The sequence below is a fragment of the Ciona robusta genome, chromosome 1 (genome assembly GCF_009617815.1).
Source record: "Ciona robusta chromosome 1, ASM961781v2".
Classification (NCBI taxonomy): domain Eukaryota; kingdom Metazoa; phylum Chordata; class Ascidiacea; order Phlebobranchia; family Cionidae; genus Ciona; species Ciona robusta.
This window is the reverse complement of record NC_143235.1, coordinates 13,414,860-13,433,692: the sequence shown is the minus strand read 5'-3', so window position 1 is coordinate 13,433,692 and position 18,833 is coordinate 13,414,860. Positions and strand designations below refer to the sequence as shown.

The window sequence follows — 18,833 nt, the reverse complement described above, 5'->3', positions numbered from 1 at the left end:
TAGCCATTAAGAAATCTTTGCTACTTTATGGATTAGGTTAGTGGAAAGTATAAGAGGTTGGTACTGGTAGTTAGGAATTAGTACTTAGTTTATGGTTTCGTGGGTAGGACGTAGGAGGGTTAGTGAAGGTAGTTGTTTCGGTTAGTAAATAGTGGTTGGTGTTAGCAGATAGTGTATAGGGCAATAGGAGGAAGGTTTTTCACCATCACCACAACTCGGCATAAAAGTTATCTATATCCATATTCCATATATATACTTGCAATTGTCTAGCCACGTGGCTTGCTCCTAGTCCAGAGGTAATAGGTTCAAGGCTTGTCGCTGCTATCGTTGAGGGTGATGTGTCCTTGGGCAATACACAATGAAATTTGCTCCAATCCAGAGGTCACTAATGGAATGTTCAAATTATCAGCCATTACACTATTACAGGCTTACGGCTAATATCTAAATTATCGGTCAATATCCAAGTAATTGTAATTATTTCATTACACAGGTCTTAGTGTTTGTTTGTTTTACCATAGTTGCCATGGCAACTTCTTCTTTCCTCGCTTGGTTTTGGAACGAAAGATTCTGGCTTCCTCATAACACAACGTGGGCAGATTTAAGAAACACAGAGGATGCAACTTACGCCCAAGCCACTGACTTATGGGTGATGATACCATATTCAATTGTTCTTTACATCATTCGATTTATAATTGAAAGGTAAACCTCTTTTTCGCTGAAACCCACCTAATTTCAAAGTTTTTTTCCTAATTCCTTGGTAAAGAATCCTGCGAAAATGTTGCAGAAATGTAAAGCTATATTTCCTGCAATTTGGTGGACCTATGATAAACATATTTTGTTTCTATGATCATTTTCTTTGCAGATTAATTGCTCGTCCCCTTGGTCGAAAGTTAAACATATCTGATATACCAAACCGACCACCCTCCAGTAATGCGGTGCTTGATAAAGTGTTTAGTTCTATAACAAGATATCCAAAAGATGAAAGACTTAAAGGTGAGATTTGTAAGGTATATATTGTTAAAAGTTTCAAGTATATTGTGTAATGTATTGTAGTTGTAAAAAGCCCACGCATATTGAAATGCTATACTGTGTCCGGGTGTCTCTAGAATTAGGCTATGTGGTATTTCCTTGGCAAAGGAACATTCATCACTTTAACACTCAGTCAAATTTATAATATGATTATGAATATTCTTTGGGTAAATATGGGACAGAACTGTTTGGGAACAGTTTTTATATAAACAATTTTTAATATATAATAATAATAATGATGGAAAGTTTCAAATATTTTGCTACATTTCCTGTTAAGATTGAAATAGTATCTTTAATTTATGCTCCCATTTGTTAAATGTTAATTGCTAATATTTTCATATAATCTTTGTGTGTGGATTTCTGGGTCATTTTAACGGCTTATTTTGAACGACAATTACGTGTTGTTCAAAGCTTGGAGCGTAACTACCATGTGTACATCCTTTCAAAACCTCCACACTGTGATAGATTTAGATGCTGCCATTATCTTGTGGTTTTCTTGCTTGTGTAGTCTGCTCCTGTATATATTTGTAACATAAATACCGGCGCATTGTGCTTTGCAGTTAACATGACATAGTAGAGTGAAGTAAACTGAGTATATTTAGTGCAGTCTGACACTCTGAATTCTATGTTGTTTGGAAATTAGTAAAAAACACACGTTTTAGCACCATGTTTCAGTTACTTTGATGAATGGGATTAGTTTCAAAATTGCTTGGATAATTAATTACAAATAAACCCATTTGTCATTCTTAAAAACGTGACAAAAGCACCCTGTACATAGTTGACATTGACAGCTCTGTTGTGTACAATCCTTCTATGCTATTGCTGTGGTCTGTTTTTCGTTGTCATTTTTAAATGGATTTGATTAATACTGTAATAAAACATGGGGCGGGAGGAAACTTTTGCAATCACGTCCCAGATTAGCCTACAATTTCAATTATACAGATCAAGTATAGTTGCCCAAAGCGAGGCCAAAACTGAGAACATCTGTTTTTTCCAAGATTTATAAGCCATTGTGATTTTGTCATTGAATTTGTAAGACTTGTTGTTATTAGACCAATGGGGAGCAAAGTGTTTACACTTTTGAATGTTTCTTCAAAATCTATTTATAATTGTGCAACCACAGCAAAATTTATAGAAACTGCCCACTGTGTTAAAACTAGTAAACTACTTAAGTAAAGCTTTGACAATCTGGACCGATGATATTCGTAATTTAACTTGAGTATTTGGGAAATGGAAAGTCTTGAGGGAAAGCCATTTTATTCTACTTTAATATGTTGTGTGTATTTTAAAATATATTGGATATGGACGTAGAATAATTTTACATTTGTTGTTGTCTTTATTTTCATTAAACAAATTATTCAAATGTAGTTTAAATGAGTTTCTTCATTAAATGTACAATGCAATCCATAATCAATACAATTAAGTGAACAATAAAGTTTGCTTTCGACAATTAATCAATTATATAATTAAGGAATGAATCTTTAATTAGTTTGACCTTCTATCAACTTTCATTTAGTTCTAATGTATAAAAACATTAATTAAATTGTGCCATTAAAACTGTAACTTTATTATATATATATTGTTTAATGTTTACTTTTAGGACAATATTAATAATTAAATTGACAACACCACAATATTATTATATTGGTTTACAGACCATAAATATCATGGGTGTATTATATAAAAAAATATTAAAATCTTTGAGGTGTAACAGCCATGATATAGAACTACGTAAATACTTGTTTATATACGCAATAAGTCATGAAATGGTTGTAATAAATATTCTTGTTTAAAGAATTTACTTTTATCACTCTGAATAGGGCAATGAAACACTGTGTCAATATTAATTTGAAAAAAGGCCTTCATTAGAATTAGATTAATAAATTATGCTTTGCCTGTTGGCAGCTAGTGGCAACACATTTTATGCTGCATGTTGCAATTTATGTTGGCTGCATACTTGTTTAAAATTAAACCCCCAATGTTATTACCAGGTTTATGTAAACAACTTGACTGGAGTGAACGGCAAGTTCAAAGATGGTTTCGAAAAAAAAGGGAAATCCACCGTCCTTCAAAACTTATAAAGTTTTCCGAGACTGTGTAAGAAAGAATTACCTTTACTTGGAGCAGGAATGTGCTGCTGTAACAGGCCAACTTAGACCTAAATCCCAGGGCCTTGCCCTGTAACGTCACTCTCATAGAGACACAGTTGAATGTGCATATAGCATACACAATACTGCTGTCACAGAATAACAGGCCAACTTGGGCATAAATCCCAAGGCAAAGGCTTATGTCTTGCTATAGAAACCCACCCATATAGTGTATAGCACAGCTTTTCAAGCTGTATCATGGTTAATTTTGGGGTAATTTTGTGTACTAAAATTAACAGAAATGAACAATTCAAATAAAGCTTCAACAAAACATACTTTTTAAACTTTTTCGAAAGAAACTTTTGACCCATTGGTTAGAAAATATGCTGATTTAGGCCTAAGCTATCTCCCAAGAGCAATATACAGTGGTCCCTATAGGAATGTTGAGAGTGGAAAATAATGACCAACCTATTGAAAAATCTGGTCCTCAACTCTGACCATAAGAGCCACTTAAAACATGGAGAATTAAGTGTTGGATGCTTAGGCTCGCAAAGTTGTTAGAGGCTGATGTTCATTACCCTTAGTGTGGTACAGGCATACAATACTAATCAAATTACTTTAGTAATTTCAAATTTTTAATTTTGTTGTTCCTTTGCTAAATGCCATATTGTATTTTTTCCATTGGCATAAAAATTGACATAATTTTTACTGAAACCAATATTTTATTTACCTTATAAAACATGCATTGCAAGAATACAGATACATTACTTTATTTCTTTACACATCTTAAATAAGATGATGTTATAACCATATGGTTCAATGTACAGCTTGTTTACCTACAATAACAAGATAAACACCACTTACATTTACGTTTTACTTCCATGATTTACAATTACACTTTGGACCCAAACACAGCATGTTGTGGTTTAGTTTAAGCTGACAAATCAATTTAAGCAAACCTAACTAATATTTGATGAATTAAAGTAATTTAAGATGAGTATTAAGATGAAATTGAGGGACTGGTTAGGCCAGTGTTCCCCATCGTTTTCACAACCAAATACCCAGTGTTTACCAACTTATTTTTACAACCAAACCTGCAGTGTTTACCAACCTATTTTCATAGCTACACCCGATTCTAGTACAACTGTAATACATGGCCAAACATTCCCTATTCTTGCCACATGCAACCTGAACAGATGTTTCACAGCCCTTTTTATTTCTACAACCTATTTTAGTATTACTATAATTTTCATACACGTTTTATATTTTCCAGGTGGCGCTTATTATTCTACACTGGTGTTCTTACGTTTGGTATATTTGCCATGCATTTCACTTCACCCAAATGTCCATGGGAGACACGCATGTGTTGGGTGGGCTATCCAGATAAACAACAACTAACACTGTCTAGTTATTGGTACTATCAAACTGAGTTAGCATTCTATGCATCTTGCACAATAACTCAGTTCTTTGACATCAAAAGAAAGGTGAGTTTTGATTGTATGAAATTTATTTCGTTGATAACAAAAAGCGTAAAGTTTAAAAAAGCGAAAAGTCGGGTAGTAACGGAAAAAAATATTGTTATAGCGCTCATGTCACCCAAATTTTAAAACAGAAGTTACATCATATGTTTTGTACCTCTTAAAGCTTGAACAGCTTTTACTCTGATGTTAGGTGTCTACATCAAATAAAAAAGCCAATGCGTTTTCTACATTAATCAATGGGGTTCCCTATGTTAGACACTATAAGTTTAACTGCATGTTATTAATGTCACCCAAGTTTTTTGCAAAATTTAAAAAACATTATCTGTGAGATGTGATCAAGCGTTTTAACTCAACCAATTATTTTGTTCCAGGATTTCTGGGTAATGTGCATTCACCACTTTGCCACCATTTTACTCATTTGTTTTTCATATTCAATAAACATGCTTAACATTGGTATGCTTATAATGCAACTCCATGACTTCTCAGATGTATTTTTAGAGGTGAGAGAATTGTGGGTCTCTGTATAAAGGGCTTTTTTAGGGATAAAGTAATGCCAATGTATTTTAAGGCAATATACCTACATCCCATGTCTCAGGTGTGCCTCACTGAAGACCTTGCCATTTTAGAATAAAATCTGTATTATTGAGTGTCTATAAACTGCCGCAGTGCGGTCTAGGTGGTAGCAGCCTGGGTGTTGTGGTAATGGACCTACATCCCAGGTCTCAGCTATGCATAACTGAAGACCTAACTCCCATAGAATAAAGTCTCTATTATTAAGTGTCTATAAATTGCATCAGTGGTGTGTATGTGGTAGCATCCTGTGTGTTGGAGTAATATGTACCTACATCCCATTTCCCAAGCCTGAGATATGTGTTAAATGTGTTTTAGGCAGTAAACCCAATCTGTTTGTTTACAATATTCGGTGTAATATGGTTGATATCCACTATGTTCAAAGCAACAATTACATTTAACATAATTTAAAACCCTTGCTCTACTCTTACATTTAAAAACTTTGTTATAAATCAAGTCAAGCAAATAATTTCCATTGACCACAACACAGGCATCAAAGATTGCGAAATACTTGAAACATGACGTGTTAGCAACTACTGGTCTTGTGTGTTTCTCTCTCACTTTCATGCTTGCAAGGATTGTTTATTTTCCATTCTGGTAATTTATCAATTTAGTTTTTAACTTTTTTATATTAAAATAAATAAAAATGGCTGCATGTTTTTATAATGCAAGCTAGACTGTGGACATGACAGTAAAAACCATGAATAGCTCACATAAGTTCCCACCCATGAAAATGAATGAATGTAACTTTTTTATCCTCTCATGGCGGGAGACAGACAATTGTCCATAACAAGGGTGTTGTTGTTGTTTCATACACCTCGTGCCTGCTAACAAGTTACCATGTATGTAAGTTTGTGGAAAAATATAAAGATAAAACAAACCAAGCAAGAGTCATGTCTCCCATACACTGCAATAACTTCAGCAGCTTGACTGGGGGAATGGGATTAGCAACCAAGTCAACCATGTTCCCACCCGTAAGAATATAAATGCCAAAACTAACCAAAAGTCAACCCTGCTTATCCACGCACTGCAATAATATCAGTAGCTCGAACGTGGGAATGGGAGTAGAAAAGTCCCTCCAACCCATGCTCTAACCACTTCCCAACTAATATTTACACTCTCAGGGTTTTAAATTCGATTTACTTTGATGCATGGGAGGTGGTTGGTCCCTTTCCTTCATGGTACATATTCTGTGTATGGTTGTCACTACTGCAGTTCCTTCATATATACTGGTGCAGTTTCATTGTGAAGGGTGTGGTAAAGATGGTAAAACAGGGAGGCGCGGTAAGTTGTTTTCTGATTTGATTTTATTGTGAAATTTGAACACTCTCAGACTTAAAGGTGTCGCATTGTTAAAATTGGGTTACATTTATAGTAAACATGGGGAACTTCTTTGATTATTGTGTCAAATATTAAAAATGAGTAAAATTACTAGTCTCTAGGCGTTGAGTTTTTAATTTTTACCGAAATAACTTTAATTTTGAACGGGTCACATTTTTTAATGTGGTTACATTCATTGCATGAAAATTAAGGAACCTTGTTAAATAATATGTCGAGGTCAAATACTGTATAATTTGTCTGTACTGGTTCGTATAGATACCCAAACCCAACAGTAGGGTAAAGCTGTATAAAGGTAAAACTACAGTTCTAAAACACAAATGTCCCGACAAGCCATGCCATCTTAACTTTAGAATTGTGTTGTGACTTTAAGCACCCAATATAATTAAATGTTAAAAATGTCAATCATGTTGCGTGATGAAAAGGTTTCTTATCAAGATTAATATTTAACATAATCACTACTTGCCTCTGTTGGTTATTATAACCTTTGGCCCTGTGACCAGTTGTAATTTATGCGACAGCTTATAGGTAAATAATGAATATTAAATGTAGAGAACTTATCTTGAGTTGGTACAAATGTTGTTTTTAAATTCACATTTTTATGAACTGTTGCTGCTAGAGTGCTAATATAAACCAAAAAAAAAAACATTAATAAGTAAAAAAAACTTTTTTCTATAAAAATTGTTGCTGCAAAGCATAAAATAAACCTAATAAATCTGTGCTTGTCAATTTTTCTTACATAGATACCAATCTGGATGCTTTAATAAAAAATTCTATGTTAAACCTGGACACAACAACGAACAACCTGTTGTAAATTAATTAGTTATGTATATAGTCTGACATTGCATGAATAACATTTGAGATTGCATTACATGTATGATTTATAGTTTCATGTATGTCAGGGCAGGCAAAACATTGTTTATTTTGTTTGACATCACATGACTTATATGTATGTTATGGCAGATACAGTCTCATATTTCCCAGCAGACAAAAACGTTTACAATAAATCATTTCAGCATTTGTGCATTAAAACAGCAAATTCCAAATTATTAACAATGTCTCTGGTAGCAACAGCAGTATAGTTTTATCTGAATTCATAGGGTCTGTATATTTTTTTTAGATTTAAATAAATATTCTTTTTATATCTGCAATTTGTACAGCTGATTTATTGTGTATAATCAATGTATAATTATGTATTGTGGTATTGTAATATTAAGTTATAATATTGTTGTTTTAGAATAGGCAACATTAGATAGTAAAACAGGATGTTTCTAGTTTGATAAAAACATTTAGGAAATATGGGATATCATTTACTAATGGTATCCATCTTACCCCACAATACTATAACATTGTGTTGTATATACAATATATTATGAAGTAATAACGTCCCTTTATTGCATCATAGGCAACTGATGAGCGAAGTGAAAGTGAGGCGACAGATTCAGACGAAGGAAATGAAGAAAATCGAAAGAAGTCTGGCCTGGGTGATGCGCCATCCAATGGTGTAACTTTAAGAAAACCTGTGGCCAAGTGATGGCGGTAGAGAGCTTTTTCAATTCAAAGTATTAGTTTGCATAGTTTACCATTAAACACGATGCCAACGCACTGTCACTTAAAATTTGTTTTAAATTTTAACTTTTTAACGTCTGGTGTGCAAATTAACTTTCTCTTCCTAATTGCCTTGTACGTTTGATTTCGACTCTCCCGGTACTTTATGAATGCAATTCAGCCAACACTCTTAACTGAGTGTTAAATTAAATAAATTTGTATTTTTCGTTTCTTTTGTGTTTGTTACTGATTTCATTTGTTAACTTGGCAATAGTTGATGTTATTAAAAGTTATGTTTATTTGCAACAAATGCCACAAACATCTTAAATATTTTGTAGTTTTGTTTTTTAAATTTAAACCCATACACTTAGAAACTTATTTATTCTCGCGTGGCCGGGCAATAACATTTTTTTTAGGTTTTACAGATTGGATTATCCCTGACCACGCTTGTGATAAATATCTTTTTGTATTTAAATACTATTACTTCAGCAGATTTAGTTTTAATGGGATAAGTAAAATATAGTTCTTTTTAATTGGTTATATTTCATTTAGATAGGCAAATACATTTCATATTAAAATTAATTAGCAAAGCTTCGAAAAAGTCCTATTTCGAGTTTAAGTTACCTCCGAATTAATTAAGATGTCTATAAAAATGACGTCATGTTTTGTTAGGATAATACCCTATGGCGCGCTTTGTTTAAATTTTCCAACAGCACGTGGTAATAGCACAAAACATAAAGTTTATAAACAAATAACATTTAATAAAAATCGATTTAATAAAGTAACGAAGGTCGGATTATTTAGAACAACGAAGAAAATGAAATCAACAACAGAACCACAGTAGATAAAACACGCAATGGATAAAAGTGTAGAAAAGAACGTCAGTTAGAAGCGTGGCTGGTGAATCCAAAAGGTTTAGAAACCTTCGACAAACTATGAAGGCTATGGATTAAGATTTAATTAGTTTACTGTGTACATTTACGCTGTTCATACAATAAGTCAAGCAGAAACAAATATTTATTGATCAAACAACGTGAAGTGTAATTACAGAAAACCACTCCTGTATAAATTATAATAATAAAGTTAATTCTATAGCCTTTAATAAGATTACAGAAACTCCTATTACTGTAAAGTAAATTATAGTTACTGCTCATGTCGCACCACTTGACGATAACCAATTCTATACTAAGGTAAAAGTGCTTTGTTCGTATTACAGCATTATGTACACTTACAATTATACATGGAATTTCTAAATTGTCGGACAAACTTTTCAACTCTTTGTATGTATCTTTATCCATATTGTATCCTAATGACTGATTTTGTAAGTATTGTTTGTTTATTCTTATAAGTTAGTGTCTTTTTAGTTATTATACTGAAAGAAATAACTATTTATCTTAAAGTTATGTCTAGTTTGTTTGCTCAAAGCAGGGGTTTCTAAATCAACAAGAGAACCCTAACAACTCTGTAGTGGTACATAATCTTTCATGCCCACTTGGACTTTAATTTTTTAATTGTTGTGGTTTCTTGAATTTATGGTAATTGTACTTTCAAATACTTCTGAACAAAAGAATTTTGTTATAACTTTCATTTTATGTGTATTAGTGCAAAAGGAATGTGTAAAGATTTTGTGTTTGCACAGTGTTGTGCAAGGGATAAAATGAGATTGTTAATGCATAAACTGTTTGTTTAGTGGTTATAATGCAAACAATGATGAATAGCTATGTGTGAATGGTACAGCATGGTTGAAAAATAGGAGTGTTTGTTTCATTAGTTCTGCTGCAAATAATAGACAAAGATTTTTTTTAATTTACAGAAAGTTTTAATTTAGTTAAATGTCAAGTACTTTGTGTAATTGTGTGGTGAAGCAAAAAAAGTTATGAAATTTATCCAGATATAATAAATAGAGCATGTTCTGTGTAACTGTAACTGTAAAAACTTATCGTTAAATATTGTTAAGTAATTGAAACTTTTTATGATGTTTAAATTGTAACTTGTCATTTGTTGCGGAAAGTTAAACAATGATTAGTAACAGGCTGTAAGAATATATCAACTTGTTTAGAGGTTGTAAAATGAATAAATTTGTTATTGGGTTATGTTTCATGTGTGGGTTTGTAACTATTTCATCTGCTAGAGGATGGACAGGTCAGTAATTTATAACCTCGTGGGTGGAAACTTGAATGACTTATCCATAGTTGACAACTTTAGACAAAGTTGGTGGCAAAAAAAAATGGTGTGCCTGTATCTAGCACAGAGTTACGGCTGTGAGGCTTTATGCTGCCACCATTGTAATCTCTAAGTTAAATTTATTCCTCCTCTCAGATGAAGAAGAAACAACAGAATATTGGTACAAACTCGGCCAAGAAGAAATTGATATTGCTCTCGAAAGAGAAAACTTAAACAAGAATGTTGCAAGAAATATTATTTTGTTTCTAGGTCATTTTTTTTTAAACTTTGTAGTTGTCTATTTTGAAGTAGAATCTTCTAAAAATTAAGATTTCTGTGTTTTCTTGGTTAAAAGTTCTATTTTTGCCCACATATGCAGCTGTTGTTCGTTTTAATAATGTATTGCTTTGCAAAATCAACACAGGTGATGGCATGAGTGTGGCAACTATAACTGCTGGTAGAATCCTGAAGGGACAGTTAGAAGGCAAGAGTGGAGAAGAATCCACATTAGCCATGGATCAGTTTCACTTTGCTGGTCTTTCAAAGGTTTGTTGCTGGTATACAACTGCTAATATTCAGACATTTAATTACACCATAAGCCCCACAACTTTGAAATCTGTAGCATATCAATGTTTTAGTTTGTACTTGTTTTGTGCAAAATCTAGTTTAAATGTAAATTCTCTGGGGCCTCACACATTGATCAGATATAATATCATTTCATATGATTTCCACTGCTTCAATATTTACAGCCGAGTCAGTGCTAGTTAGATGCACAAGTGTATGAAACAAACTTACCCCAGTTTTAATAACGTTTACTGTTTAATGCAATGTAGAAACTACCAGGATAGATCTTCAAACACTGCCACTTAAAGCCTCTTACTAATAAATATTATTTAACTATTTTAATATTACTTAACATATGACTCAATATTCTTTCCACAGACATACTCAGTTGATCAACAAGTGTCTGATTCAGCTTGCACTGCAACTGCTTATCTGTGTGGAGTCAAAAGCGATTACTCTACAATAGGTTTAAATGGCAATGTTGAATATGGGGATTGCAGTTCCGTCAAGGGCAATGAGGTGGAATCTACATTAGTGAAGGCTTACAAAGCAGGTAAGACTATAATATTTGATAAAGCTCTCCTGGCTAACAATTTGTCACCCATAAGTTCCTATCTATTCACTCTAGCCAACTGTCTTATTTTTGTTGTGTATGCATGGCTGACACTTTTATTAATCAATAAAAGACAACAAACAATCCATGGATGACCACCGTAACTACTGCCCCACACCAGACAATTTTTGGGATACCAAGATGTTACAATGTATGATGGCTGTGCCGCTGTCTTTACGTGATTCACACACTATAATATTTTCTCATTGGGTTTTAGGCAAATCAACAGGAATAGTTACAACCACAAGAATAGTCCATGCATCACCTGCTGGCACTTACGCACATACACCAAGCAGGGGGTGGTATGGGGATAACAACTTACCTGAAAGTGCAATACAAGAGGGGTGTAAAGATATTGCGCAACAATTCATGGATTCATCTGACATGATCACAGTAAGTTGATATTAATGTAGCTTGACTAATTAAAGCTGTTTTAACATTAGTTCGTTGGCTAACTCACCTAATTGGTATATACTGTAACTTTCTGAATGTTTGTTTAATATAATGTATGGCTGACAATATAGACTACTTATAAATGACCACTGGGTTGAAACAATGGCTTTTAAGTGTCCTACCCAAGGACCTATGCACTCACAATGGTAGCATTGATACTTAACTCTTTAACTGCCCATGGCGACTAAAGTCGCTCTGGGACCCCACACGTCACTTAAACGGTGATTTTGTGGTCATTTCTCCATTATCGATCCCAAATTTGGTTTCATTTGAAAGAGGAAGCAATTTCCTTTTGATTTCAGCAATAAAAAATATATCAACGTATTTAAACATTTTGAGTATTGTTTTGTCAAAGTTTTTGAAGATTTTTAGCCAAATTTAGCCATTTTCCTTTAGTTATGTCCCCAATTTTGCTGTAATCTCCTGTTCGCGCCAATTCGGAGTTGCAGTAGGGGATTCCCCTTGTATTCAAGCGTTGTTTAGGCTTCGCAAAGCATTTTTAGCTTTGAAAACTCATTGTAGGGGTACTAGAACAGAATTTTTGTACAAAGTAGCTCAAATGGACACTGGGACACATAGGCTTGCATTTTCTTTGCTTTTATTTGTTGAATGAGCTGGTATTACTCTAATTAGTGTGGTTTATATGTCCAAAATAAGCAAATCTGTTTGAAAATTAAAAATTTTAAAAATTTATGACTATTATGCCTGACTACTTTTTATGATATTTGTACTAAAGTTGATGGGTAAAAAATATATATATATTATGTTTTGAACGAGATTTGATGTTGTATTCAGCAGAAATAGGACCTATAGGATATTGAAGTGAGGAAACTTTACTTCCTTTCAATAAAAATCAAGCGAATCATCCTGAGGACACTTCAAACTATGTTTGATGTTTCAAAGCTTTGTTATTTACTTTGTTTTGTCATTGAATTTGTGTTTTCTAGAGCCTCATTGATGAATACAACAGACCACAATTTACTTTATTCACTGAAAACAATAAGTTTGTCAAAAGCACCAATAGCACCATCATTAGGAGGCTGAAAGTATGACGCCAATGGCTCTTTATGAGATTTTTACCTGTATGAACATGCTAGAAGTACATTTTATACATCAAAAGAAAGATAATTTGATACTGATTAAGTTTGCAATGCATTACTTTTGGATATTTTTGTTCATTCCTGAAATATTCTATATTGAAAAATTCATTATGACGTCATCGTTATTTTGATGACGTCATCAAAAAATTAAAAATATGAAGTTGAAAAGAATTTTATACTCTTCAAACTTTCTATAGCATGTTTTGCTCTAACTGCTATAGTTTGGCTACAAAATCCAATTAGATGATACTTGGTCAAAAATTAAAAATTTTGAAAAAATAGGCGGCAGTTAAAGGGTTAAACCTGAAAAAATTGGCTGGAGATAGGCATGGTTATCACTGGGAATGTTCTGTTCATTGCAGGTTGCTTTGGGTGGTGGACGAAAATATTTCCGACCCCAAGGCGTCCCAGATGAAGAATACCCGAAACAAAGTTATGAGAGGCAAGATGGGCAGGATCTTATATCAGACTGGCAAATCAAGTATGGAAATACAGCCAAGTTTGTTTGGAACCAGGAACAGTTTGATCAAGTAGATCCGGTTACTACAGATAGGTTACTGGGTAAGATGTTTGAATGTTATATCAAAATGGTTTAAATCTTCTGTTTCTGTGCATTTATTTTGTCCTGGACTGTGGCTTGCTTTTTAGTCTTTTAAATCAGAATATAAACCAAAATACCACTAAATGAAATTCTTCAACCACAAAATTGTGATGTTGCGATAATGGGTCAGCTCTGGTCTAAATATCAGGTCCAATGGCGTCTCACACTATAGGACTCCCATGTATAGAATAAATAGTACAATAAAAAGTAACAAGCTTATATTTTAACTTACAGGAATGTTCGAACCATGTGACATGAATTATGACGCAAGGAGGTTGGATGATTCAGCTGGGGAACCTTCACTTGAAGAAATGACAGAAAAAGCAATCCGGATGCTGCAGAAGAATACGAAAGGATATTTCCTTTTTGTTGAAGGGGGAAGAATAGGTATGGATGTGGTTATGGGCTTACTTTTATGCTAGAAGTTGATGCATTAAATATTCAGGTAGGTTAGGGCTTTGTAATAAATTATACAGCCTGATTTGTTACTGTGTCTTGTTAATGTGGTCATAAAATTTTGTTTTATATATGCATAAGGTACTTCAACAGGAGCTGACCTGAAATAAAAGTGCAAAATAATAAACTACCTTTTCAAGCTTAACCTTTAACTTCATATATTTTACAAATATTCGTGCAGACCATGGACACCATGCATCCAACGCACACCTGGCACTCACAGACTTGGTGGCTTTTGATAAAGCAATAAAACGCGCTGTTGACTTGACAGCTGAAAGTGACACACTCATAGTAGTCACAGCAGATCACGCGCACACCATGAGTGTGGGAGCATACAGTGAAAGAGGAAATCCAATATTCGGTACCTACTTTTATATTTCAACCACTTTTATGCGGCCTACTAAAGATATCTTCAGTAGACCGTGATTAGTCTTACACCAACTAAGCATAATGCCTTAAACTGCGCAGTTATCAGTCTTGCAATTTTAACGCTTGTGTATTAGCCATGTTATTGGATTTGTTTCATTGGAAACATGCAGGCAAGCTATCAAGGGAAGATCTCCCCTTTATTACCATTATTTTCCTTGTCCCCTTGAAGAAGGGACAGACTTTAACATCGGGTGAGCTTTATGCAATAGAACCTTCATGTAGGACCAACCTTGGCCCAAGACCCAAATTACCTGCCAGGCCACGTTGTACGGCCTTGATCTTTTTTGCAAGTTTGGTAAAAAATAGTTAATACTCTGTTTCTATACTCAGATATACTCTCTGTCGATACTCTGTTCCTTAAATAACCATGATTAGGTTGTATTTTGGTTAAGTTAGGTTTGTTACATAATGTTTATAACCCTATAAGATAACCCATTATATTTTACAGGACTAGCACCATCCAACACTAACCCTGCATTAGCGGAAGATGGGAAACCGTACACAACATTGCTGTATGCTAATGGACCTGGTTTCCAAGGTCCAAGGACATTTCGGGGCTCTCATGTGAGGCAGAATCTTACCAACGTAAATACAGGTTAGCGTGCTCCATTCCAGGGGATATTGGGTTCAAAGCTTAATGCTGTCACCTTTGTGGCTTATACGTTTTGGGCAAGACACTTTTAATTGCTGTAATTGTCATGCATAACATGCTGAAAATAGTTACTTTAATAAGCGGGTTATGCAGTATAACAGCCATATGTCTAACAATTAAATGTTATTTAACCAATTTAGCAAAAGTGGAGCAAAACTTATAAAATAGATGTCTATTTTAATTATTTTACAATTTTCGTGCCCATCCATTAAGGCCATGCTCTCTTGTTTCACAGAATCTTTAGCATACCTCCAACAAAGTTCAACCCCAATAGATTCCGAGACTCACGGCGGTGACGACGTTGCTATCCTTGCTAGAGGACCGATGTCCCATCTTTTTCATGGCGTTCACGAACAAAGTTATATTCCCCATGTAATGAGGTAGGCACGTAATATGCGCTTTTTGTTTATTTTAAGTTGGTAGGAAAAGTTTAAATTACCAAAAAAGCGGAAAAACGGTAATTGTATTGGCACGCATACAGGTGGATATTCATAGATGACGAATGGACTTATTTAACCTCGCCCAGAAAGACAGCAGTTATTATAACGCGGAAGTTTTGTTGCATATACACCTTGTTCCCGCATTCGAGTTACCACGTATGCAACTTTTTGGTTATTTTTTTTTTTTTTTACAGGTATGCTGCATGTATTGGTGACGACACATCACATTGTAGCGGAACCCGTAATACATACGCTGGGGAAGATACGCCTTCTAAATATGTGGCTGCTGATTTCCTCGGTATTAAACTAACAGCCACTGATGCAGTAGTTGCACTTTACGTTCAATTTGTCCTCGTAATTTGCCTCGCGTTGGTAATTCTCGTTCTTATACCGATTGTTAAGAAACCAAAACAAATGCAATCTGACGCCATATACGAGAACAGCCACATTCATTCAAAGTCGGTAACGAATTTATAATTTTATAATTACTTTTTTAAAACTTCCTAATTAATATTTTTACTTTTATAATTATAAACTTTTGAGATTTACTGATTACCTTTAATCGCTTATCGAGTGTTTTTTTCTGTTTGTGACGTAATTGTCTCTTAGTATTGTGGATGTGCGGTAATTTTTAGCGAACATTATGACGTAAATTACTTAATATATTCGCGAAACATTGCTGAACTTAAAAAAAGAGAAATTGCGGAGAGAAAAAGTTTTTTATCAAATTTATCAAATTTAGCAGGACAAAGCTAGCATGGGATTTTACAGGTATAGCGAACTAAATGTCCGCGACTATATTGCAGTCATGCTGCGGAACCAACTGTTTACTGCACAGTCATGCTACGTCACTGACCGTTTATTGCACAGCCATGCTACGTCACCATCCCTGCTGTAATATCACGCCCATATATTAAAAAATATTACTAAAGCCTACATTGCCGCCTGTTAGTACGACGCCGACTTTGCTTATCCCCGCCAATCCCTTCGCCTTTGAATGGCTTTTCACAGCAGCTAACGCGACCGCAGATGAAGGCTCCACGACTATTTTAGCTCTTTCCCAAATCAGCGCCATAGCTGAAGCAATTTCGTCTTCAGTCACCAAAATTAAGTCATCAACCTTTTGTTTTATAATTGGCCACGTAATGCTACCGATGTTGGTACGTAGACCGTCAGCTATAGTGTTCGGGTATTCCTGTAGCGTGGTTCGTTGCCCGCTTCGTAAGGACTTGTAACAGGAGTTCGCAATCTCGGGTTCAGCTCCATAGATTTGAATGGACGGTTTAATTGCCTTTGCAGCTGTAGCCACCCCACTTAACAAACCCCCACCACCCACAGGGACAACTATGGCGTCCAAGTCCGGTTGTTTTTCCAGCATCTCAAGCGCTACAGTCCCTTCAACATAATATATTTTTATCGGGTAGAAGTGTATCTCCTCGAATACAATAGCGAAGATCAGATTAATTAAAACATTAAAGAGTTTGAAAATATCAGTAAACGCTAGCCTTTAAACCACGCTAAAAAGCTGGAAAACTTACATACGTAGAATATATAACTCGTAAGTGGGCACGAGATGTTTAAAACATAACACCCGTGTTCACGACTTTCGTTGCAGTGCTACGCGGAATAAATACTTTACATTCATTTATGACTGCCTTTGAGTAAAAGTATTAAAAAGGCGTGGCTGCTAAACCTACACTACGGTATACCTACCTTGACCTGCGATGACTCTCAGATCCTGGCTGCTGGATACAAACATAGCTTCAGTGTTGCGTTGAACTTCTTCACATTTTCGTTCCCTCTCCGCATGCGTTGGTTCGCATTCAATAACTTCAGCACCAAACGATGTCGCCGACTTTCGTTTAAAAGGTGGCGCAGTTTTCGGCATGACAACGGTCACTGGTATATTAAGAACTCTCCCGAACTTTGCTAAAGCTACGCCATGGTTGCCACTACTGTGTGTGACAAGCGACTTCACCCCATCTTTCTCTAAGGCGGATAAAACAGCATTAAACGCCCCTCTCACTTTAAAAGATCCGGATTTTTGAAAATTCTCTGCTTTCATAAATATTTTTCTTCCACACGCATCATTTATACTTCGGCAAGATATTAACGGAGTCTTTTCAATGTGATGAACAATTCGTTCCCTGGCTGCTTTAATATCGTCCAAAGTTGGTGACATTTCGCTGGAGTCCATGATGCCCAACCCATGTATGTATCAATGTTGCCACTTTACCACCATGCACTTTATACAAGCCGAGATATAAGAGCTCTTACCATACTTGTGTTCAAAGTGGATGTGAGTGTCATGTCGGTGGTGTCGATATATACGATGGTATTGGATCTTTGTTAACTAACTTTATTTGCTCGTTTATTCCCCACGGCCCTTGGAGGAATCACACACCCTATATGTGTTATAATGACTATATAGTTCAGACCGCATAACGTATTCCTATGGTTATTCGGGATAAAAAAAATGTTTTTAAAATATGTTATAAGTATACATTGAAACGAAATATTTTATGCTGGTCCCCTAATAGAATCTGTATGGGTAAGGGTCTACGACGAGGCACACACGTGTAGGCTAATTTAGGCAGGAGTTGACCCATTTTTATCTACTCCCAAAGGCAAGTCAATTTACTCGTTTGACATTTGTAACTCATCCTAAACGTGGCAGAGCAACGACAACCTTTAGAATACGGGATAATTTAGGCTACCTATGTTAGTATCAATGTTAATATGAAAATATATTAACATTGGTTAGTACAGACATTTTCCCGTTTTACGTACTCACGCAATACCAACTAAAGTTCTTTAGTGAAAACGCCTTTGCCTTTTTTGGGCTGTAAGTAACGACCCACTTGTTTATCAAAGTACGACCTATACGAGCCCAAAACAGATTTTTTTGTACAAATGTGTTAACTGGTGCTGTAGGCTAATCTCTTTAGTTTTATGTCCCACGGAGTATTTTTACCTCCCACATGTTTTATATATATGCATGTTATGGACGATTATGGATTAATTAGACGTATATAATAAGTGAAAAAATTTAAATCTTCAACTTTTGACGTCCAGTTGGCCACTAATTTAAATTACATACCAAATTTTAAAAACTTTGTTTTCAAACGGGGAGTTTTTCTTTGTGTTACGGTAACAGAAATATAAAAGTGACTTTTTGTTAGAATTCAAAATCACAAGTCATGCCAGAATAAATAATTGAAATTTCGTTTTTGTTTTTGAGAAAGGTTAGAAGTTATGAAAGACCTAATTTTTTAAATTGGATTGTAGTTTTACTATGTAGCTGTGTAT

General features: G+C 34.7%; 3 protein-coding genes across 5 annotated transcripts; 2 read left to right on the top strand and 1 right to left on the bottom strand.

The window, feature by feature from the left end:
* The first annotated feature begins 469 nt into the window (after window positions 1-469).
* On the top strand, window positions 470-8,363 carry LOC149743481 (ceramide synthase 6-like). Its single transcript, XM_089884975.1, has 8 exons — window positions 470-699; window positions 863-993; window positions 3,021-3,126; window positions 4,390-4,600; window positions 4,969-5,097; window positions 5,658-5,764; window positions 6,292-6,451; window positions 7,911-8,363. Exons 1-8 carry the CDS (start codon window positions 524-526, stop codon window positions 8,037-8,039), a joined length of 1,149 nt encoding a protein of 382 aa, XP_089741101.1. The 5' UTR covers window positions 470-523; the 3' UTR covers window positions 8,040-8,363.
* Window positions 8,364-8,519: 156 nt separating this feature from the next.
* Window positions 8,520-16,239, top strand: LOC149743480 (alkaline phosphatase-like). 3 transcript variants are annotated; one of them, XM_089884886.1, is made up of 11 exons: window positions 8,520-9,243; window positions 10,373-10,486; window positions 10,641-10,762; window positions 11,159-11,333; window positions 11,611-11,786; window positions 13,309-13,507; window positions 13,782-13,934; window positions 14,185-14,364; window positions 14,881-15,027; window positions 15,320-15,464; window positions 15,719-16,239. In XM_089884886.1, the coding sequence occupies exons 3-11, from the start codon at window positions 10,649-10,651 to the stop codon at window positions 15,999-16,001; spliced, it is 1,572 nt and encodes a 523-aa protein (XP_089741012.1). In that variant the 5' UTR covers window positions 8,520-9,243; window positions 10,373-10,486; window positions 10,641-10,648; the 3' UTR covers window positions 16,002-16,239. The 3 variants fall into 3 exon arrangements, with proteins under 3 accessions (XP_089741012.1, XP_089741003.1, XP_089740995.1); XM_089884877.1 differs by having other exon boundaries at window positions 8,520-9,333; XM_089884869.1 differs by having other exon boundaries at window positions 8,520-10,195.
* A 128-nt stretch (window positions 16,240-16,367) lies between these two features.
* LOC149743479 (serine racemase-like) lies at window positions 16,368-17,977 on the bottom strand. Its single transcript, XM_089885010.1, has 2 exons — window positions 17,238-17,977; window positions 16,368-16,919 (listed from the first exon to the last, which is right to left on the bottom strand). Exons 1-2 carry the CDS (start codon window positions 17,719-17,721, stop codon window positions 16,438-16,440), a joined length of 966 nt encoding a protein of 321 aa, XP_089741136.1. The 5' UTR covers window positions 17,722-17,977; the 3' UTR covers window positions 16,368-16,437.
* Window positions 17,978-18,833: the final 856 nt, after the last annotated feature.

Bases quoted from the DNA above. Each gene is read 5' to 3' on its own strand.
- LOC149743481 (XM_089884975.1), top strand. From the start codon at position 524: ATGGCAACTTCTTCTTTCCTCGCTTGGTTTTGGAACGAAAGATTCTGG. The intron at 700-862 runs GTAAACCTCTTT...TTTTCTTTGCAG, and splicing joins ATTCGATTTATAATTGAAAG to ATTAATTGCTCGTCCCCTTG. The intron at 4,601-4,968 runs GTGAGTTTTGAT...ATTTTGTTCCAG, and splicing joins TCTTTGACATCAAAAGAAAG to GATTTCTGGGTAATGTGCAT.
- LOC149743480 (XM_089884869.1), top strand. From the start codon at position 10,123: ATGAATAAATTTGTTATTGGGTTATGTTTCATGTGTGGGTTTGTAACT. The intron at 10,196-10,372 runs GTCAGTAATTTA...TCCTCCTCTCAG, and splicing joins ATCTGCTAGAGGATGGACAG to ATGAAGAAGAAACAACAGAA. The intron at 10,487-10,640 runs GTCATTTTTTTT...AAATCAACACAG, and splicing joins AAATATTATTTTGTTTCTAG to GTGATGGCATGAGTGTGGCA.
- LOC149743479 (XM_089885010.1), bottom strand. From the start codon at position 17,721: ATGGACTCCAGCGAAATGTCACCAACTTTGGACGATATTAAAGCAGCC. The intron at 16,920-17,237 runs GTAGGTATACCG...ATTATGTTGAAG, and splicing joins GAGAGTCATCGCAGGTCAAG to GGACTGTAGCGCTTGAGATG.